Source organism: Zosterops lateralis (assembly GCF_965231275.1).
Source record: "Zosterops lateralis genome assembly, chromosome: 1".
In the NCBI taxonomy this organism is placed as follows: domain Eukaryota; kingdom Metazoa; phylum Chordata; class Aves; order Passeriformes; family Zosteropidae; genus Zosterops; species Zosterops lateralis.
The window spans coordinates 11,347,384-11,368,136 of record NC_139762.1 but is presented as its reverse complement, the minus strand read 5'-3'; the positions used below and the strand labels follow the sequence as shown (position 1 = coordinate 11,368,136).

Genomic DNA, 20,753 nt, shown 5'->3' with positions numbered 1-20,753 from the left:
ACACCATCACTTCAGGAAAAAAATGTGACTATTGCCATAGAAGGCATTTATGTTCCCTTCATTTTTTTTTTTTTTTTTTTTTTTTTTTTTAAATTCAGGAAAGTCATATGTGTCATGCAGCAAAACATGGTGCACTAAAATTGCAGACTAGATTACTGGGCTCAATGATCTCCCAAGTGATACATTTTTAAAGACATTTTGGTCACTCGGCATAGTTGTCATGGTAATTCTAGTCCCTGTTCACAACTACTTAAAACTCCTCAATAATCTTCCAGAACCATTAGTGGTCTTCAAATTGTTTAAAAATGGAGTATTCCTTCTTTATTTTTCCCATGGTAGTTAAGATATCTGTGCTTTTCTCTCTTTGCATCCAGCTGTCAGAGTATGTGGAAATTTGCATTTGCATGAAGAAGTCTTTTGGTTTTTTTCCCCAGAAGAGGTTCTATTTTTACAAAATCTGTGGGAAGACATTTGGACATTTTGGCATTTTAATACTACAGTACAACTGCTCTAAATACCTATTTTAAAAATCAACATAATGTCTTTAACCCACCTTAAGGTAAAATAACATTATTTTAGATATTGTAGACAGAATCAGTTCTATTATTGACTAGCATAACTAATACCAAATACAAAAGCTTTATGGCAAACCCAAGCCAATAGGAGAATGCTGAGGTACATCAGGTAAAAACAATTCTTCTATTTTTTACAGCATATGAAAACAGGAGTTCCAGATTTCTGTTCTGAACTGAAATTTGGAAAGAGATCTGCAGTCATACTGCGTTGCATCAGTGTACTGGAGCAAAATTATGGATGAAGGATTGTTGATTTTTGGAGCATTTGTGTTTTCTTCCAAGAAGATTAACCCAATTACACTTTTTTTGGTTAAGCTTAGTAATGTCAAAAATAGTGAAAAGATGGTTAAAAGCACAAGGTTGCAAACAAATATTTTCATAGGCTACTTCCTGGAGAAGTGGCAAAAAGAAGAAATTTCACTATAACAAATTTTACCATTTAACTTAGATAGTGCAGGTTTTTCCTTTTGAAAAGCCTTGAACATATTTTTTCTACCCAAAGGAGCAAATATGCACACAGACTTGTTTGAATATGTATTCTCAATTTTCCTTCATACATCTATTATATGTTCCTCCTTTAGGATTCCTCCTCCTCCTCTTGCTGTATATTTTTTTTACAAGGCATTTTCAGGGCTGGGAAAAAATCGGGACACAAATTTGCAGTACGCAGAGCGGCATTTATGGAAATGTCTGATTTGCTCTGAACTGTAAATTCTAAATAATGATAAGTGGAATTACTGCTGTAATTATCTTTCTGTAGGGAACATTTCTAACTTGAAATATAAAGCCTGCCTATTAAATAACATTTATCAGGAATGTTTCCTTAGGCATAGATTTCAGAATTGTATTTTATTTTTATCTTAAGCAAGATCTGACTCTGCACCGTTTGTTAGAGACAGGGAGAATAACTAGAACAGGCAAATGCCTCATAGGCAACAGGAAAGCCAGTGGAGAGATGAAAGATGAGCTTCCAGCAGCTGCAGAAAGGATATACACTTCAAGGGTGCCCCATAAGCCTTATAAAGCAATAAAGGAAGGAAAACAACATTATGAAGGGTCCTAACAGTCATAAAATTCCAAAAATGGCAAGGATTGCTTTCATTATATAAAGCGTTCGTTAAAGCTTTAAATAATGAAATAAACCCTTGACACTGAGAATGGAAACCTTCACTGTTCAACCAGCCTCTGTTTACTTTACCATAATCCAGGCCATAAAAGTAGTGCCGTGCAAATTCCCCGTTCCGGGGGAGCTCCGGGATGGCCCAGGACCACACGGTTCCCCCAAGGCTGCCAAGGCTCGGGGTCTCCACAGCCTGCCCAGCTCCTGGCCCGGTGCCACCCCTCTGGCAGACACTGCTGCTCCCCAACCCAGCCAGCGCCGAGAAAGTCTGAGCCACAAAATCCCTGGGATTGTTTTAATTGGCTTAAATTAGGTGTTTCGGGGTTCCTTTTGGGGGATTTCCCCCTTTCCTCCACCACCCCCCTGGCTTTTTTTTTTTCCTTTCTTTTGAAACCCAGGAGTGTTTTGGGTATTGGAAAAAGGTGCTGAAGACTTTGGGACCAGAAAGTAAGTGGAGAAACTCATTAAGGGGTCTTCTGGGATTCAAGGTGGAGAATCACTAAGAAATGGCTTCCATACAAAATTATTTGCTGCTCACATGCTTCTTTAAAACAGTAGAATTTGAATTAAAACTAAGTACTTTACAGGTTATGCAGCAGATACTTAATTTCTCTATCAAAAGAATGGGAAGAAAGTATTTATTTTGAACAGGAATACTTTCCAAATTCAGAAGACCTTGAATCTCTTATTTCAGTCCTGTTAAAATAGTTTACCTTCTCTGTAAATAGCATAATCGGTTTAAATATTTTCTCCTGAATTAGAACCCTCTTTAAGAAACATTATAGGCTTCACATTGTAAGTACACATGGAGCACTCTTCCTTATCTTTCACTGAAATTCAGCCATTTTCTGCTTTGCTTGCAACAAAGAGGAACAAAATGTACCCTTGGGGGAAAAAGGGAATTCAGATATAGGTGGGTGAAATTGTCACCTTAAAAAGAAAAAATTGAAACCTTTAAGCTACAGCATAATCTCCTTAAAGGCACTTGAGCAGTTTTGTAATTTATGGCACTGGTTGCAGTGGAAGTGTGGGATCCCATTAATTTTTCTGCCCACTGCTATAGTTTGGCATTTGTTTCTTCATCCTAGTTCTGAGCAGTTTTCTAAGCTGCTGCTGTGGTTAAACATAATTTTTAAAAGACGTTGGAAAATTACTCCTGATATATATTTTTGTGTTCTTGTACGTGTACATGATATATTTGTGGAGTTCTGGTATCTCTCTACTTGCGCCCTCCAAAATGAAATCTTTTGTCTCTTGGCATATTTTTGGGAGACCAGACAGAGAGACTGTCTGCATCATGAGTGGGAGAAGTAAATGACTCACAGTTCTCTTTATGAGGAGCTTTGTTTCATTCAAATCCCTCTTGCCAAGATGCTGACACTGAATTTGAGTCATCAGCAATAAACAAGTCGTACAGAAAATTGAATCTTTAGAGGGCAGAAAATCATGGGTAAAGGAAAGACACTCACCGGCGAGCTCTGTGTCAGTCTGTGCTTGAGAGGAGTTATTGATTGCATTATTTCCCGTGGTGGATTTTTCCATAAGTGCCTTAAACTAATTCAGAGTCCCAGCCTGAATTTCATTTTGAAAACATGTATGTGTAGTGAAAACAGTAGCATCAGTCAGCTCTTTGAGATCACGGAGTATAAAATTGAGTTTTCACTGCACTAGACAAGGTGATTTTGGTCCCTGGTTTTGTCATTAGCTTTTTACCTATGCTGTGTCGTGAAAAGCTGAGATCAGTAAGAATTTTTGGCATCTTCCAGAAAAAAGAAAGATATGGTGAAATTTAGCTTGTATTGGTTTTTGTTATTTCTATTTCCTTCCCTGTATAATGCAGTAATTTTGAATAAATTCATATATCATGGTAGCAGCTCTTCAGGACTGCATGTGTTTGTTTTCAAAAGTGATAATAGATTGGCTAATAGGTATTTCAGTTGAAAATGGAACTTTTGTACTGTATCAACTCTAAGAATTTTGTTTTCATGAAAGCAGCACAGCACCTTATTTTTCTGTGGTACCACTATTTCTAACCACTCTCAGCTTTGAAAGTGCAAATGCTTTAAAGAAGGGTGGAAATGCACAGATATTTTCATGTGGAAATATTTTCACATTTAATAACCTTTACTTCAACAAAACACTAAGAAGGCAATAATTTTGCTGATTACAAAGTATGCCTTTTCATTTTTGGTTTAACATGTGATTCAGTGGTAGGACATGGCATACAAATGGATGGAGCTGACTCATGGAGAGGCCCAGAAGAAGGATAAGATAATGGGAAAGACTTCAACATTTACAGCCATTTCTTGTTTCTCAAAGTGTCTTGCCCAATGTGGAGTATCCCCAGGGGCTCTCTATTACCTGGTGCTCCTTTCTTGCTGGTGAAGGGTTTGTGCTGTAGTTACATTGCTCTGACCCGCCTGCCCCAGCTTTAGACCATTGTCTCTGTAACGAGGAAGCAATCCAGCACTTTGGAAGGAAAGAGGAAGACCCAGTAAACTCTCAAAGAAAACACAGGGTCTAATGCAAACAGTAACAGTTGTGATGAGCACAGTCGAATGAACTTACACTCTGGCGTGGCTTTGCTAAATATAGCTACAGAGGACTTGTTGTCTGCGGGCGCTGGTGTCGGAGAGCATTGCATCTGCAGCTGGGGAAGCAGCAGAAACAAGGGCACAAATCACAAATCAAAGAGATGGCAGTGGGATTACAGACTGCCAGAGCCCTGCTCCTGTACACAGCTCAACTGGGCAACCTTCCTCCTTGGAGGGGTGGATGGTGTTTCTTTCATGCTGTCCTTTTCATTGCCAACGTGGCATTTTCCCTCTTGTGCCTGGAGAGACTTTCTAAGACTTGTTTCAGTAGGAATGAACTTGTTTTGGTAGAAGAGGGTCAGTGTACTGCATGCCTGTTAAGCAGCCTTTGGACAGCCAACTGTGGAATAAAGTAATGTAGCACTTGCTCATTGTTGGTGCATTCAGGTCTCTCAGGCTTGGGCTTTGCTTTCCTGTGATGACTCTCAGGCACAGGACCCCCCACGGAATACACCTGTGGCCTCTCACGATGGAAACTTGTCAGATCACCAGTGGAGGTGAGGAAGAAAAGAGCAACATGTCCAGGGGAAAAAAACCTGGAGAGTGCTGATGCAAACAGGAGGCTGAGATCCTTGGGTGCAGTGAAGTGAATGAAGCCTGGGAGGGAGTGAGAAGGAGGGCAGGGGCTGGGGACCAGCTGAGGGATGAAGCTGAGAAGTAGCAGAGCTGAACGGAGCACTTGGGAGCAGAGCCAAAGCCAGGGGATGGGGCGAGAGCCAGGGCAGAAGCCATGGCAGAAGACAGGCAGGCAGAGCAGAGGCCAGCAGGGAGCTGCCAAATGGAGGAGCCACCTTTCAGCAGAGTGGCATTATTGATGGTGTCTTGTCCCAGGAGCCCATCCTCAGAGTGCCCTGCAGCCATATGCTCCTTCTGCTCCTGCACATCCTTAGTGCTGGAGTCTTGTCATCATCTGTTCATCCATGGCCTGGCCCTTTCCTTAAACCCATTGCCAGCCTTGTCTTCTGTGCAAGATCTAAATTTGCAGAGGATTTGGAGAGTGAGTAGGAAACCTAATGCATTCTGTCTGCTCAAAGAACGTGAGTGAGACCCTTTCCCCTCCTTAAGTCTGCTGGCTCTTCAAGAGAAGAGATAGTTAAAACCAGAAAGGTACCATAAATCCTTTCTTCCCAGGGCAAGAAAGTATAGATCCTGTTATCCTGTTGATACTCACAAAAAGCCAAGACTGAATGCAGCATTGCACTGTGCAAGAACATGAGCTAGGTGGACCTAACTGGGAAGGGGTTTGCTCCTCAGATGATAGAAATAAAATGTTCACATTCATTTGCAAAGGAAGCAAGGACACAATCCAAAGGTCTTAGTATTGTGTTGAGAAAACTGAGTGAATGGTGATTTATTATAAAGAACAGAGTTTAAGCTCACCTGACCTTTGGTGAGCTGTGCTTAGTATATCTTTAGAGCTTACACAATGAATTCAACGTAGCTTTGAAATACAATAGTTTTACATATGTCATAATAATATTTTAATGGATAATGAGCTATTGTTTATAATCTAAAGTCAGTCTACCTGAAAAAACACAAATGAATACAAATAGTGTTAATCCTGATAAATAAAGCATAGTACTTCCCTGGAGTGTGTGATACTCTTGACTTCCTTCCACCTCAAAATGGTGAAAGTGATGTTACAATGAAAATTGTGGAGATTTTGTATTTTGCTTTTGCATGGTTTTTATAGTTGGTGACTTGGGAAATGGTAGACATGATTATAGAAAGTTTAGTGATAATTCCAAATTAATATGCTGTTTGCTCCTGGAAACTTAAATAGTTTCATAATAAATTGTCTCAAAAATTCATTTAACTGGTGAGTTTTTTGAGGGGAGTCCGTGGTCTGGGGAAGAATTCACTATTGTTTCTGCTCAGAGCAGTTCTTTAAAAGAGTGAGTCTGGATACAAATCTGAATAAAAGATTATTACTGACAAGAGATAACACTTGATGTTTGTCTTTCCCACTTTGGTGTCAAAGAAATATCTGGTTTCTGTCATTTTGTTCCATTAAGACAATATAGGTTTATAAACTAGTGGAAGAAACTTTTAAGGCTGGAATGAGTGCAGGTTGCATGAGCCATGTCTGGAATGTATAGCTTGAAGTATTGATTTGCATGTGTGTGTTACTACCATGTGGTTGGAAGAGTAACCAATAGTCAAGCACCTGTTAACAGTTTTATATCTAAGATGGCATTGCCAGCTTGCCACAGAGAAGCTGTGGTTCTCCATAGGGTACCTCTGGTCTCCTAAAAGAGCAATAGTAAAATAAGAAAGCAAAATTTTTACTCAGGCGTGAATGCATGAGACTTTGGTGTTGATGAGCGCAGGAAGCCAATAGTGACCTGTTTAGCAACAGTTTGAAAGAAAAATTCGTTCACATTTTATAATTCTCAAATAAAAACGAACACATTTTTTCATTAAAAACACATTTTAATGAAGTGATATCTATTATTACTGTCTGGTTTGTGAGAAGCCGATGATTACAACGGAGAGGGAGCCTGTTTCACTAGCTTGAACACATGCCAGAAGTGTTCAGAATGGGAAGAAATGTGCTTGAAAAGTCAGCGGGCTTGAACTTTAAGGGCTTAGGACCTCTTGCCAAATCTGCCACTTCTTCCCTGCGTAAATATGGGAATGTTATCATTCAAAGTGCTTCAGTCTCACTCTCCCCATTTAAAAACAGATATTTTAGGTGACTTCTTTTGTAGAGCAGTTTGAGATATGGTAGTGAAGAGTATAGGTGTTATTTTAAGGACTGTTTTTGAAGCAGGGAGGAGAGGTTGGCTCAGGACACTGGCAGAGAGGTTTTGAGAATTTTGCCTCCTTATTGCTTACTGGAACCATTCCCAAGAAAAGGTGTTTCAGCAAGGCGTAGCAATTAAAGATGTTTTTATGTAGTTATTGATTTCAGACCAGCAGACGTTGGTGCTAATTTAGCACCCATTTGCCAAAGCAGCTGGGATTGAAATGAGTGTGTTGTTCCCTTGGTGAATGGTGTCCTTAGGTAAAGGTTAAGCACAGGGATGGAAGAGCACAGACAGGCTCACGTTGCCATGTCCAGCTGGACACTACAGTCAGAGCTCCTCGTCTTTTTTGGTTTCCATACTCCAAAGCTCTCAGCCTATACCAATATGCCAAGTCCAATGTTGCAAATGAGCTTTAGCTGCATCATGGGTCTCACAATAACAGATAGGCCTATTGAAAGGGCAGGGAATATGGTGTTACTTTAAAAATCTTTGAATTGTAAAAGCTAATCCTCTTTTTAGTTTCTGGAGTAGCTTATATTGAACACAAGCGTATAGGCATGTATTAAATTCAATATTTAGCTCCAGAGTCAGGTCTGTGTCTCTGTTTTGGTGCCAAACTTCTCCCGAGCTCTAAGAAGACTAGAAGTATATGCTTTGTTCTACATGACTAATGATGTGTCATTTTTTGTTAGCAAACTTTTACAGAGAAATGCTTTTAAATCTTTATATTAAAAAATGCAGCTTCTGTGGGGAAGCTTGAGATGCAGTGTAGTGTCACTTCAATTGAATTTAGGAAATACAGATGTTTGTCTCCAAATTTTTTTTGATACATCAGTGGAAAACCAGACAAAGAGCTTTTATGGTACTATTTTCTAGTGGATCTGTTGTAGATCTATTTTGTTTTGTTTTGGTTCTGTTCCTCAATACTGTTCAGAAATTAGTGTAAACATTTATATTGCAGAAATGATATAGTAGCAGTTTCAAGTCTTTTGTGCCTTACATGCTCGATTAGAAAAATCCCATTAATGACAGAAAATACTAATCAGTGATGTGTTTTGCCAGCCACTACAAGCCCACGCATTCTATATAATCCATTGTTTATTAACCTAATGAAGGTCATTGCAGCTTTTGAAAGCTTGTGTGCAGCACATCAAAATGGTTTGAAAACTCTCTGCTGCTGGACTTTGGTGCTAAAATAAGTTAAGGTTGGGTATTTTCTTGCTGGAGTGGCTCTGGTGTAAATTGAGTTTTTTCTGGGTGGAATGTAATCATTCTGCACTTTTCATTTGTTCATTCTAATTGCCAGGACAGATGAACAGTGCATTGGTGGCTAAGCTGATGGTGCTGCCATTAAGCATCTAGACACTGTTTTTGCCCACATCTTATTGATTTTCCTTTTCTTTTCTTGGCAGGTGACATCACACAGAAGGGATATGAAAAGAAGAGATCAAAATTAATTGGGGCCTACCTGCCACAGCCTCCCGGTATGTGTATCTGTGCTTGTGATATATGAAGATGTCAAGTGTACTGGTAGTTGCCACTGTAGAAATCTGCATCTCTGAAGAAGTATATGTGGCAGAAACGAAGCTATTGTTATGCAGAAGAAGCTTATTCCATCCATTTTATGTGTATTTTTATATATATGTCTGCTTTGATGTGTGTGTACATTTTTTACATACGTTGGTGTGGGTTTGGCAGTCATGTCTGGAAAATTAAATCAGCCTAGGCTTGTTAGAGAGGCATTGTTTGTTGGAAGGAATTCAAGAATCCAAAGGAAAATGTGATGTCCTAACTCATTAATATCTTGGCCATGTGAAGTTTTCTGAACAGAAGTATGCAGAAGAGTGGAAGAGAACCACGGATCTTTGTAATTTCCTCTATTTCTGGGTTTGCTGTCCAAGTCTCACTTTTGAAGACACTAGAGAGACCATCAATGTCCTTAGAGTTCAGCTTGTCCTAAGCTGTGTGGGCAGCTGACCTTTTACACATACCTGGTTTTAGTATTAAGGGAAGGGCTGCATGCACTTGCCCAAAATGTGTAAAAATGCCTTCAAACTAAATTTAATAATGTATTGCTTCATTGAATTTATTTCATATATATGTATAAGAACTTTCCAGAGTTCCTTTACCCTTGTGAGGCACTGGATCATGAAGTACATTGTGTAGTTGTAGGTATTGGTGTAGACCTCTCTTCTGTCTTGGTCTCAGAGGAGTGTGCCCATGCATTCCTGGTCTCACTGGCCTTACAGAGGCCCTACTTGGGCTTGGCTGTTCTCTGAGCCTTGTTTTTATGGCAGGCCTTGACACTAGTTTCTTCTTCTTTTACAAAATCCTTCATTTTTAATGGAATTGGTGGGGTTTTATTTAAACTGCTGATGTGTGAAGGCACTGCTTTGTTCTCTCTTCATCAGATTTATATATTGGCTACCTCTATAGCAGAATGCTGATTTTGTGCCTTTGGATTTCACTTGGTCTGCTCCACTGGTGGGAATTCCACAACAGAGATCAGTGCTACAGACACCTCTGTTTTCTGAAGTGATACAGCCTGGTTTGAGAGTGTCTGTGACATTCCTGAACCATTGGGAGCCATTAGAGAATGAAGCAAATCAAATCAAGAGAATTACAATACCAGAGGTGCAGTATATTAAATTTCTGGGTGTTTATTGGTCCAACCCAACTATCAGACATACATTAGTCTTCACAGCTGGTTTTCATGAGACCTGCTTAGATTTACTGGGTTATGGAGAGCCTCACAGCAATCCTCAATGCAGTGGCACAGTTGGTACCAGAATCTGTGTGGGTTTTTTAGTGGTTACTCTCCTTTCTTCACACAGGAAAATAGAGCTGTTTCTCCAGAAAGCTCACAGTCTTCTGGTCAAACTATATCTGTGGCTGAAACTGCTGGGGGTTCATATGCATGTAATAATGAAGGTGAGAACATGGAGAACCTCACAGATTTACCTTTCAAGGTCTCTACTGTGGTACTTAAGTTTTTCTCCTTAAGTGTAAGGAGAAGCAGAGGGATCTCTGTAAACCAGTCCTGTGGTAAGGTCCATTCAGTAATTTGAAGAAGTCATGATTGAGAATGTAGCTGACTTATAGCTGTTTTAAAGATGGGACAAAATGGAATTAACATCTTCTGCTCAGCCAGTTGCCGGAAAATCCCTCATGACAAATGTGGAATGTGGATAAGTGAAGGTAATAGGATCAAGAAAAAAAGTATTGAAATATTGTCCACTGTTTTCTTGTAAATATATTAAGCTCAATCATTTAGCTGATGGCTAAATGGATTATTTTATTATAGTGGAAGACACTGCTTCTGCTGTATTAAAGTATTTTCCTCCATAAATGGATACTATTTGTGCTTGGGTCTTTTGCTGTCTTTGTACTTTTTGTTTGTTTTGTTGTGTTACCTTTTGGACAAAACTTGAAGGGGTTTGATTTGATATAATCCTTCTGAGACCTTACTCATCTGAATGGCTTTAAGTCCCTGCTCACTAGGAAGGGGGAGATGAATCCTTTCCAAGAGGAAGTAGGATGACAAAACGATGTAAGCCTCTGTTAATATCTCAACAATCACATACATGACCAATTAGCCTTTAAAAAAAAAAAAAAATAAATTGTAGCCTGTTTTGATGGGGAACGCAAGAATTGATAAGCTTTGATGGACTTGAATCTTGGTGTTATGAGGGAATAAAGGTTTTAGAGATATTTTAAACCAGTATGGAAACGGACTTTTGCTGGGATTGGAGGCATTGGGAAAGGGCAGGAATTTGCATTCTGTGACTGTGTTCAACGAACTAAAGGAAATCCAAAGGCGTTTCCCCTCTGCTGGGACATCCAGTCCTCCTGCTGCACCTTTGCTGACATTCCTAACGCCCATGTTGGCAGAGTGGAACATCGACCCGCGTTGGCTCCGTGGGTGTCCTGTGGTGTCTGTTGCGTGCGTGTGCGTGTGTGCTCTACTGCATGGGGGCAGCAGCTCCATTCGTTGCTGTAACAAATGTAAAAAAACTAAACGTGAATTAATTAGTTTTTTTCAACTTGTTACAGCAGCGAATGGAGCTGCCGCGGTACGGTGTAGACTGCAACACAGTGAAGGAGCTGCCAGAAGAATGCTCCGCACTGCCAACATTGGTGTCTGTGACATCCGGGAAGCGGCCGCTAGAGAGAGAGCAGCCAGCACGGCAGGAAACCGGCCTCTCTTTTATTTTCGTTTTGGTGAGCACGATGAATGTATCTTTTCCAGTCCTGTATCTGTATATAACTGTGCCTCATCTCGGAGCCTCTGGCAGATACCCACACCAGTAAGGATGGACGTGGGGCTGCCAATTGTGAGGCAGGACAACCAAAGGATGACATCTGGAAGGCCGTTGCTGGCTTTGTCTGCCTAAGAGTGAAGTGATGGGAAGGGAGGAGGAAGAGCTCTTCTTAGTAACATTTGAACATATTAACACTTCTCTAGCTTCCATACCATGGATAACTTTGGAGGAGGTTGCATACAATAAGCTGGTGAAACACAGGAATGTGTGTGTTTCTAATTCCCTTTTTGGCACTGCCTTTTTACAGAGCTCTAAACAGGCCCAAGCTCACCAGATTCCAGAGGAAGCTGTAAAATTCTAAGCACCTCTAGTTCTATGCTATTTTCAAGTGGAGATCTGTGCTTGAGCTCTGCTCACATCCAAGCCATTCAGAAGCAGACTGACTTCCAGGAACAGGCATCAGGCTAGTACAGCAGGCTGAAGAACATTTCACAGAGTTACATCTCGGCAATGCAAGGCATGACTCCAGCCATGCCTGTAGAAGTGTGGCTTTCCCAGATACCCATCCCTCTGACAGGACCTATGGTTGTTGACAGGTGTTCTGCTTTATCCTTGCATTTGTAGCAAGACTGCAGAGGATCCACAGCCCCTCAAGACACCAGATTTTCTCTTGCCAACCATGTGGGCGCATGGAGGATATCACACTCAAGCCTGTGTGCTTGTCCACACTCACACAGGCTGTCCAGACATGTAAGAGATGGCTGGAGGGAAGATAAGATTTGCAGTTCTGTCAGAGCAAGACATACCTGTAAAAAGATTATCTATTTCAGAAACCCTTCTCCACTCATTTTCAAACCAATTTGCTATAATTCTGTGGAGGTGACTCATATTGGATTCTGACTGTGTTTGTACTTCTTTTACACAGGACTGCTTTAGGTCAGGTTCCCTCACTCTGACATGGTTAACTTCCTCTGCCTGAGATTTTTGCAAACTGGGAAGGATTTAATGTAAATTGCAATTTCAGGTTTAACAGTATTAGTGATATTAAACCATGTGATAAATGTAACAGTAAACAAGTAAAAGGGCTGTAAACATACATGAATAGACATACACAGATCATCTTTTTGTCATCCTTATTGGGATGCTGTCATTTTAGAAAGGAAGAGTTGTTACTTTTCAGGAGTGGGATTAATGAAAGGTAAAGCCAGGCAACCATGTGGTTGATACCCCAGGTGATGTAGGAGTTGGCTCTTAGGCTCCCTGTTTCTGACAGGACTATCCCAGAGAGCATATTGTCACATGCTGTACAGCAAACGTGCAGTGACACACAGGGGATGTGCTCCACTGCACATTTGCAGGCTGACTCCACAGTGCATGCACAGCGAGTCTGACACATCCAGATGCTGCACAGAATGCACATATGCAAAGGACACTTGTACTGTTCCAGCCAGACTGTCGAACATCCAGAAATCCGGAACGGATATGCTGCATTTGGCAGTGTTAATGGGAGAAAGGATGGGGGGAGCCCCCTTTTTCTTTCCCATTAAATCCCCACCTGCTTTAAGTCAGGGAGACAAAAGTACAGCTTTGTTTCCTCGAGATGCTTTCTCAGGATGTGAATTTGTAGCTGGAGGTGTTATGTGTGCAGAGCAGTTTTTCTTTCTTTAGCATGCCCATGTGTCAGACATCTAAAAATAATAGTGAATCCAGACCTTTATATCTGTACATATATCCCAGTCCCTCTTGTGTGGTGACCTTTCTCTTACTGCCTCTGTAGAGGAGCCATGCACTTAAACAGGGATTTATTTCAGAATAACTTTCTGAATTTGATCTTGATTTGATCATTCAGTTCTGGGTAAGATAACATGGACAACTTCATGCACGCTATAAAGGGAAACCCTCTGGAGAAGAAAAAAACCCTAAATTACCTGTATTCCCCATAAGCTGTGGTTTTACCCAATTTGCTTCCAGTGTTTTGCCAGGAAATTAAATTATTCATTCACAGAACAGAGACAATGTTGTTATCAATTAAGCATTGCTTCTAACAGCTTAGACATGGGTGGTTCATTCTCTCTTAATCAAGTGCTGTGTCTCCACTAGACTGCTTTCCGTAATTTCCCATCATTGGTACCACCAATGTAGCTCTATTTGTAGTGTAACCATGTGGACCAGTCATCAGTGCTTTATTTATTATGGTTAATAAATCTGTGAGATGTGGTGCTTAAAAGGCACCTGCTGCTCCTTTCACATGCCTAGAGACAGATCCCTGCACCTCCTGCTGCTTGAGCCCCAACAGCACCAGCTCGGGAACATTTCAAGCTATGCAGGGCAGAGAAGATAATACATTTGTGCAGAAGATCACTTTGACTTATGAAAAAGCAATTTTCTGTAGAATTATGGGAACCAATTTCCATAGCCTGTCTTATTAGCATGACACATATATTAATATATATCTGTTCTCTGTGCATATATTTGCATACTTTCTATGTGTATGCATGCATGCCTTTGCTTTCAACTATTCTTGCTGCTAAGTCTTAAGGCACTCCAAGTAAACTTGGTGATTGCAATTTTGTTTTTTCTTCCACAGACATTATTTTTATTGCTACATTATTTGGGTTGCAAAGATTGCAAGGAAATATTTAAACAAAATTTGATTCTGAAAGAAATACTCTCATGCATTCATTTTATTGACATCAACAAGTATTCCTATCACATCTGCCTTCCTAATCCTCAAAGACCTAACCAAGGGATAACCATGATGGTGCAGTTCAAAGAGTTTATGTGTGTTGAGAACATGGATCTCATTGAAAGGCACGTGCATTGCACAACATGTGGGCACATCCCTGAAACTGAGCAACAGATGTCTTACAGATGAGAAACTACAGCACACAGACAAATGCCTAATAAGTCTTGGGCTTGAAAAAGAGTTTGTTTTTGAATTGGTGGATGCCTGCAGAGCTTAGTTTGGATAAAAAGGAAGGTACTGAAAGGCTCTGAGAAGTACCCCTTGAGGCCATCACTTAAATATGATGGGTACTGTTTTGGTTTTGCCACCATGACTGAGAGTCCAGTTACCATTTTATAATTCTTTGGTTTTTAATGGCATCTCTGTTTTCTATCTTGTACCAAGACCTCATAATATTAAAACCTTGTTCAAACACAGAGCAAAAAATACCTTCCTTCACTTTTCACTAAGGAGAATATTATGAAATCAGTTAGTAATGCAGGTAGTGGTTTTAGCATTTGGTGTGATTTTTTGGGAGGGAGGATATTTTTAGTACACATCAGAGTTGGTATGTTTCTAAAAAAATTTGAAGATTTCCAAGGAAATACCTGTTGATGTTCTTTTAGGCCATCTGCAGGACATAAGAGAACATAGGAGGAAACATGAAAGTGTTGGTCTAAAGTCTGATAAATGGGTGAGGAAAGATGGCTCAGTGAGAGGTGAACAACAGAGGGTAGAAAGGAAAAACACCCCTGAGGGCCTTAAAGCTTAACCAGTGCTGGAGAGGAGGTGGAGTCTGTGGAGGTGTTTGAAGAGCTGGGTGCCACTGTCAAAATGAGAAACTGCTGGAATTCACACTGCTGCCTGAATTTGTCTGCAGTGTGTTTTGACCAACCCATTGGTGAATATGTTTGCTTTGTGAAAAGAAGTAGTCTTCTTTTACATATTCTCCAAAAAGAATCTTCAAATGGGACACTGAAGCTGTCTAAAGGAAAATGGAAATCAAAGATCACATATGCACTGGAGCTGCAATGTGATGTCCACCATCACTGGGATAAAGGACAGAAAAAAAGAAGCCTGTGATATCCATGTTGAGCTTGACTTGAAAGCTAAACCTTTCAAGGAAATGCTGGAAGGCAAAATTGAGATTGTAATAAGGAAAGAAAATTTTAAGTATGTGCATTGTTTTAAGTCAGATCAAGAGTAAGCTCACCTGTGAAGGGAAACTTTTCATTACTCAAATCTAATCAGAAATTGCATTTTTCCAGATTTATCTAGAACATGGCTCCACTTTCCTGAATGGCTTTGGTTACTGCATTTTAAATCTCCTTTGGCTTATCCAGTGAATTCATTACTTCATTGTACATTTGATGGGAAGAGTGAAATGCCATGCTAAGTAACGAGTTCCATGGGGAGGGTGTGACATTTAGCATGTTTACAAAATACACTGTGTGTTCATACCTGGCTTTGCTTTTAAAGCTGAACCATCAGCCATTGAATAGAAGCTCAGGAAATACTGTGAAGGGAAGGTAAATAGTGTTTCTTAAAACTGCACTGCAAGCACTGTGTGCCTTCCTTCCCTCTGGCCCTGGAGTTGTTTGGTTTATCCTACAGCTCTCTCTCCTGGGGGCACACATTGTAAGTTAGTTTTAGAACAATAAATGTAGCCTCTGTCTAAGAATGCCTTCTATTTCGTGTCAGTTAGACATTTCATCTCTTAAATACTTTTAAATTCAAAAATTTGGCACAGGCATAGGAATAACATCAAAGCAGTTTGTCAGCTGTCATTAAGGAAATAATTGTCCTCTGTTGGAGAGGGCAGTGCAGCTATTGCCATGTTATCAGCACATAGTGTTGCAATTTAGCTACAAAAGAAGTAATAAAGAAAGGAGAAACAAGGAGGTGAAGGGGTAAAAAAAAATTTAAAAAGAGGCGAAACCTGCTTCCAGCTGACGGTTTTTTACCTTCCATGCACTTAAAAATAAAGCTATCCAGCTTGCAGTGGTATTGCTCAAATAGCTTTTCTAAAGCTCTTGCATTTTTAGCTGAATGCAGTCAAGACAGGATCCAGCTTGCAGATTAGGGTTCGTGGATTGATATATCTATATTAAGTTGTCTGCCTGTTAACCTTCTATTTATGCTTCCGTTCTTATGTGAGGAGATATAGTTAATTCAGTTGATGAAACCCAAAGAGCTTTTCAGTTTATTCTAAAGCAGATACCTCCACTGACCACTTGCACAGCTCTCAAAGCTTCACTGGATTTATGGAGTTGCCTGAAGATGGGTGTCTGATACTGTTCAGGACTTCCTATGGTACTGGAGACATCTGCACAGAGTGAACACATGTAAAACAGGACTTCAAGGGGACAATGCCATTCTGGTCAAGCTGGGTATCACAGTTCTCAACATCTGCAGAGAAATTTGACACCTTTATTTAGAAACCTGAGTTCTGGTCTAGCTCTCTGTTTTTCTTAATGGGAGCTTAGCTTAAGCACCTTCTTGTAGACACCTAAATATAAGTGTCTTAGGAGATTTAGCTTGTATTAGGAACATGTCTGTTTGCTCTAGTGCACCTGCTGATGCCTGTGTGTATTGGGATGACCATGAAGCACAGATTTCTAAGCCTCTCATATAAAACAACTGTGTTCCAGGCATATATATTTTCCTGGAATTCTTCATGGCTTGCAAAGAGTCAATCATTAGTGCTAATCATGCTTATCTGGTCAAGTCCTGCTTCAGCTACAAGACTGGGGTAGACCAAGGTGTTATTAAGAATTATGCCACTTTGACAGTGGCTGTGAATGTGTCTGTGCACAGGGCACTGGATGACACTGTCCTTTCTCTTAGGAAAGCCATTCATTGCTCTGCCACCTCCTCAAATTTAGGAATCGATCCAAGTATGGATTCTCAAGCCATTACGCTGCTGATTCACAAACCCGTCTGGGTGAAGCTGTACTTGAACAAGCATTAGCACTTAACTCACAGACCCTTGTGCTGGCTGTGAAAGCTATCTATTTTTTGGGTTTAGTTATGTTCAGAAGTAAAAGTGAAAAAAAAAATATTCTTGTTACTGCACTTAACTGCTGGAGCCTTCATGGAGGTGAACAATTTGGCTGTTAACACTGCTTTGTTATTTGTGGCAATACTTCACTGATTTCATGGTAGTCATTATTCTGCATGGCTTTTACTCCCACCATTGCTCAGGAATGGCAGTGTGTAGGTTCTTGCTATTGTGTCCCTTTGTCTCACACCATCGCTGGTGCCGTGGGAGCAGCAGGCGCACAGGAAGCCAAGATGTGAGTCCAGACAATCCAGCTAATTCCTGCTCCAGCCCTTTCGGTAGAGAACTGACATCCAGTTCGCTGCTGTCTCTCCAAAGTTTCTGTTTTTTCACCCTAGAGGAATATAAATCAAAGAGGTGTACCCGCAGTTGGCTGATGCAGAGCTTCTCCTTGTATTTTAGCACACAATCAACTTCCTCATCTTAATCAGTGTTATCAGTGAGCCAAGTTCAGGTCCTGCTCTGCACTTGGGTAGAGGTTTATTCACTGTTTTTATATGTATGGGCAAGTGGTAGGTAAACCTATCAGATAGTCTCCCAGATCTCATAAGATGTTTTGATATTCTCATTCAGTTTTCTATAGCCTTAAATGACTACTGGTGCAGGATGATGAGTTGGGGCTCCCTCTTTCCTGACTGTGTGAAGAAACTTCATGTTGCCCATTGGGTCAGAAGTGACTTACTTAAAAGAACAAACATGTATATACAAAGTAGAAGGAAATAAAACTTGCAAAAATGTCTCACTTTTAAGATTAGATGAGACACTTAATGTATCTGTAGTAAAAACACAATCTCCATAGTGCACTGGAGGAGGGAGAGCCTTTGGCAGTGTCAGGGAGTGCTGTGGGCAGTTGGATGTCCTGCCCATCCTCTGCCATGGCAGAGTCAGTGTTTGATGTTATCTTATGTGCACTGTCTATTTTACACCTGGAAAAAGATGTTTGTGTCCTGCCCACAGCTGCAGAAAAAGAACTGGGATACTTAAGTTGTCTCACAGTCACTAAGCCAGGAGAAGGAAGCCACAGGCTTGAATGAATTTTGCCCAGTGGCTTTCAGGTCTGCCTGGAGGATCTCCCTCCTACAGCAGTTGAGCACCTCTGAAACTGATGCATTTCCTCACAGTTTAATTTTCCCTAGATGTTTCTAAAGCCTATTGCACGTGGGGTTTTTGGTTTTTAGTTTGTTTGTTTGTTTGTTTGGAAGATGCAGTTAATCCCCTTTTCTAGTATTACCATGATGTTATACTGCAGTGGCAACATCTCAATTATCTTTCTTTGTTTTTCTCCACATGCCATTGACCTACACAAGTCACTTGCCATGGGAAATGTGGCACTGCTTTCTTAGCAAAAGCTCTGTCACATAGCATCAGTGTTAGGTATAGAATTTTGGAGTGTGGGTTTTTTTGGGATTTTTGTGAATATATGTGATTTCCAGAAATTATTTCATACCTGACAATGTAGATAAGGACTGAGATGAGTAATGGTGCTTAGCATCCCAAACAGACTGAAACATAATTTTTAGAAAAAATTCAGTCAAAATTAGTTTTATTATTAACTATGTATTGCTCATTTACAGGGTGACCAAATAAAGAAGGAAAAATTCTGGATATAAAAGGGAGGAGAAAGTATTTATTTTGATATATAAAAGGGAGGAGAAAGTACTCCTTTTGATTATTTCAGTGATTTAGAAGTCAGGTTCACCTGAGTGAAAGAACATTAAGGGAAGTGAGAGCAAGTGAAATTATGCTGTACTATAGTGCGGAGAGAGAGGAGTTAAATGAAGACATTTCATTTAATTTAAGAGAGTGAATTATTAATCACAATCTGAGTAGAGGAAAATTTATGGATTCATTCTGTCTTTTAGGGGCCTATGAGATTTTACTCCGAGCATGTTTTTTAGCCAGCCAGCCATTCTTCCACAAAATCAAAGCAGACTTGACATTGCTGATAATCCAAAGATTTAAGAGAGAAGCTGGATTTCGAGTGCAGTTTATTTTCACAAAGAAATAAGCCAGCATACAATGCCCACTTTTGTCAAAAGATGCTTTTTAAGGAGTCCATTGAAACCCAACTGAGACTGATTGAAGTGATCACAGGATTTTCTGTTGGTCTGTAGTATACATAAAAATTCTTGTTTCCACAAATGTAAACTCTTATCCCTCTCCAATAAGCTGGCATTAAACCAGAAATAGGAGTGCAGAGTTTTTACATTATGTTTTAATTGAAAAATATGAGCATATTTCCAAGCATTGTTTTGTTCAATCCAATTTCAAATTATTAGTCCTAAGTGCAAGGGGCCAGGTTTTTTTTTTGATGTTACAGTTACACACAGTGTGTAACTACTTCTTAAAGGCAAAAAAATCATAGGAAAGAATCAATTTAATTTTGTCAGGTACTCCTGGTTCTTCACCTGTGTGCATCACATGCCCAAGGCTCTGTGTTTTGTTAGCCCCAATCTGAATGCATCAGCTGGGCTTGTCTGCTCAGGTTCTTCTCTGGAAGAGAGCAGGGCACCACATCATGCCATTATTACAGATGCATGTTTGCTTTCTTCTCCTATTGTTTGTTTGAACTTTCCTGCTTAAGTCATTGCCTTCACTCTTCTCTGGAAGTTGTCAAAAACATAAATTTCTAGAAGTGTTTGTATATCATGCTCCTGCTATATGACTCCTGTAGTTTAAGAAACATTCAAGAAAATACTATTTAAAAAAAAGCAGCAAATTCACTATGGGAAAAGGATTAATAAAAGGTTTGAATCTTAAAATACTGGATGTTTAGGCTCAGCATACTTAGATGCTGCAGGTTTACAAGGCTCTCTTTGTTGTTTTGCTGGAACAGGTTACTGTTTTCAGCCTGGTTTGGTGCAGTTATTGTTTGCTTTCTGACTATTGGTAGCAAAAAAGGACTATAGGTATTACTATAGTTCCCACAGAAACTAGTTTCCACAGGTTAGTATTGTGTCGTCAGCAGCTGACACCATCCAACCAGATGAGCTTTTAGATGATACACACTAAGTTTTACTAGGAACCAATTTGCAGGAAGGTTTCAATATCCATTGTGATGGTGTCTGCCTTTATAAGCTCATTAAAATATTTCCTAAATACTACTTTATGAAAAGTCATCTGTTTGTGGAAATAAAAAAATGCCAAGCTTACTGTCTGTTTGCTCTTTCTATGTTGTCTATGACCCTGGAAAAATGGTTTTTTAGAGTGAACCAGGAAAGTAACCACATCAGGAAAGCTGACCAGAGGCAAGTAGTGCGTAACCAATTGATACAACGTGCTTTAGGCACTGAATGTTCATTTTCTACTCTTAGTGTATGCTGAACTCCTCCTCGCCATAAATCTTCTAAAATTCAATCAGAATGAATTGTTTGTTTGTTTGTTTGTTTCATTGATGCAGGGGTGGACCAGGCGTTACCACAAGAACGTCGAACTCCTGTCACTCCATCCTCTTCCTCTCGGTATCACCGCCGCAGGTCCTCAGGGTCACGGGATGAGCGCTACAGATCAGGTGAGTGGGACTGGAGACCCCAGAACTGGAATGGAAATTTGAAATGTCTTCTTCTCTTCCTCACTTTTTTGCAAAGGAGTTTGTTGTAAACTCATGTAGCTATATATGGGGAACATTCATCGTGCAAATAGAGGGACACCGTCCAAGTGTGCGGG

At 40.1% G+C, this 20,753-nt stretch overlaps 1 protein-coding gene across 5 annotated transcripts in view; it reads left to right on the top strand.

The window, feature by feature from the left end:
- DIP2C (disco interacting protein 2 homolog C) overlaps nucleotides 1–20,753 on the top strand; it is a 317,783-nt gene that overhangs the window by 166,670 nt on the left and 130,360 nt on the right. For 3 of the 5 annotated variants that reach the window (XM_083871322.1, XM_083871323.1, XM_083871321.1), the window contains exons 2-4: nucleotides 8,452–8,523; nucleotides 11,093–11,260; nucleotides 20,488–20,598. In XM_083871322.1, coding sequence (XP_083727448.1) covers nucleotides 8,452–8,523; nucleotides 11,093–11,260; nucleotides 20,488–20,598 — 351 coding nt within the window. The remainder of the gene's footprint in view (nucleotides 1–8,451; nucleotides 8,524–11,092; nucleotides 11,261–20,487; nucleotides 20,599–20,753) is intronic. The other 2 variants (XM_083871325.1, XM_083871324.1) reach the window with 1 other exon arrangement.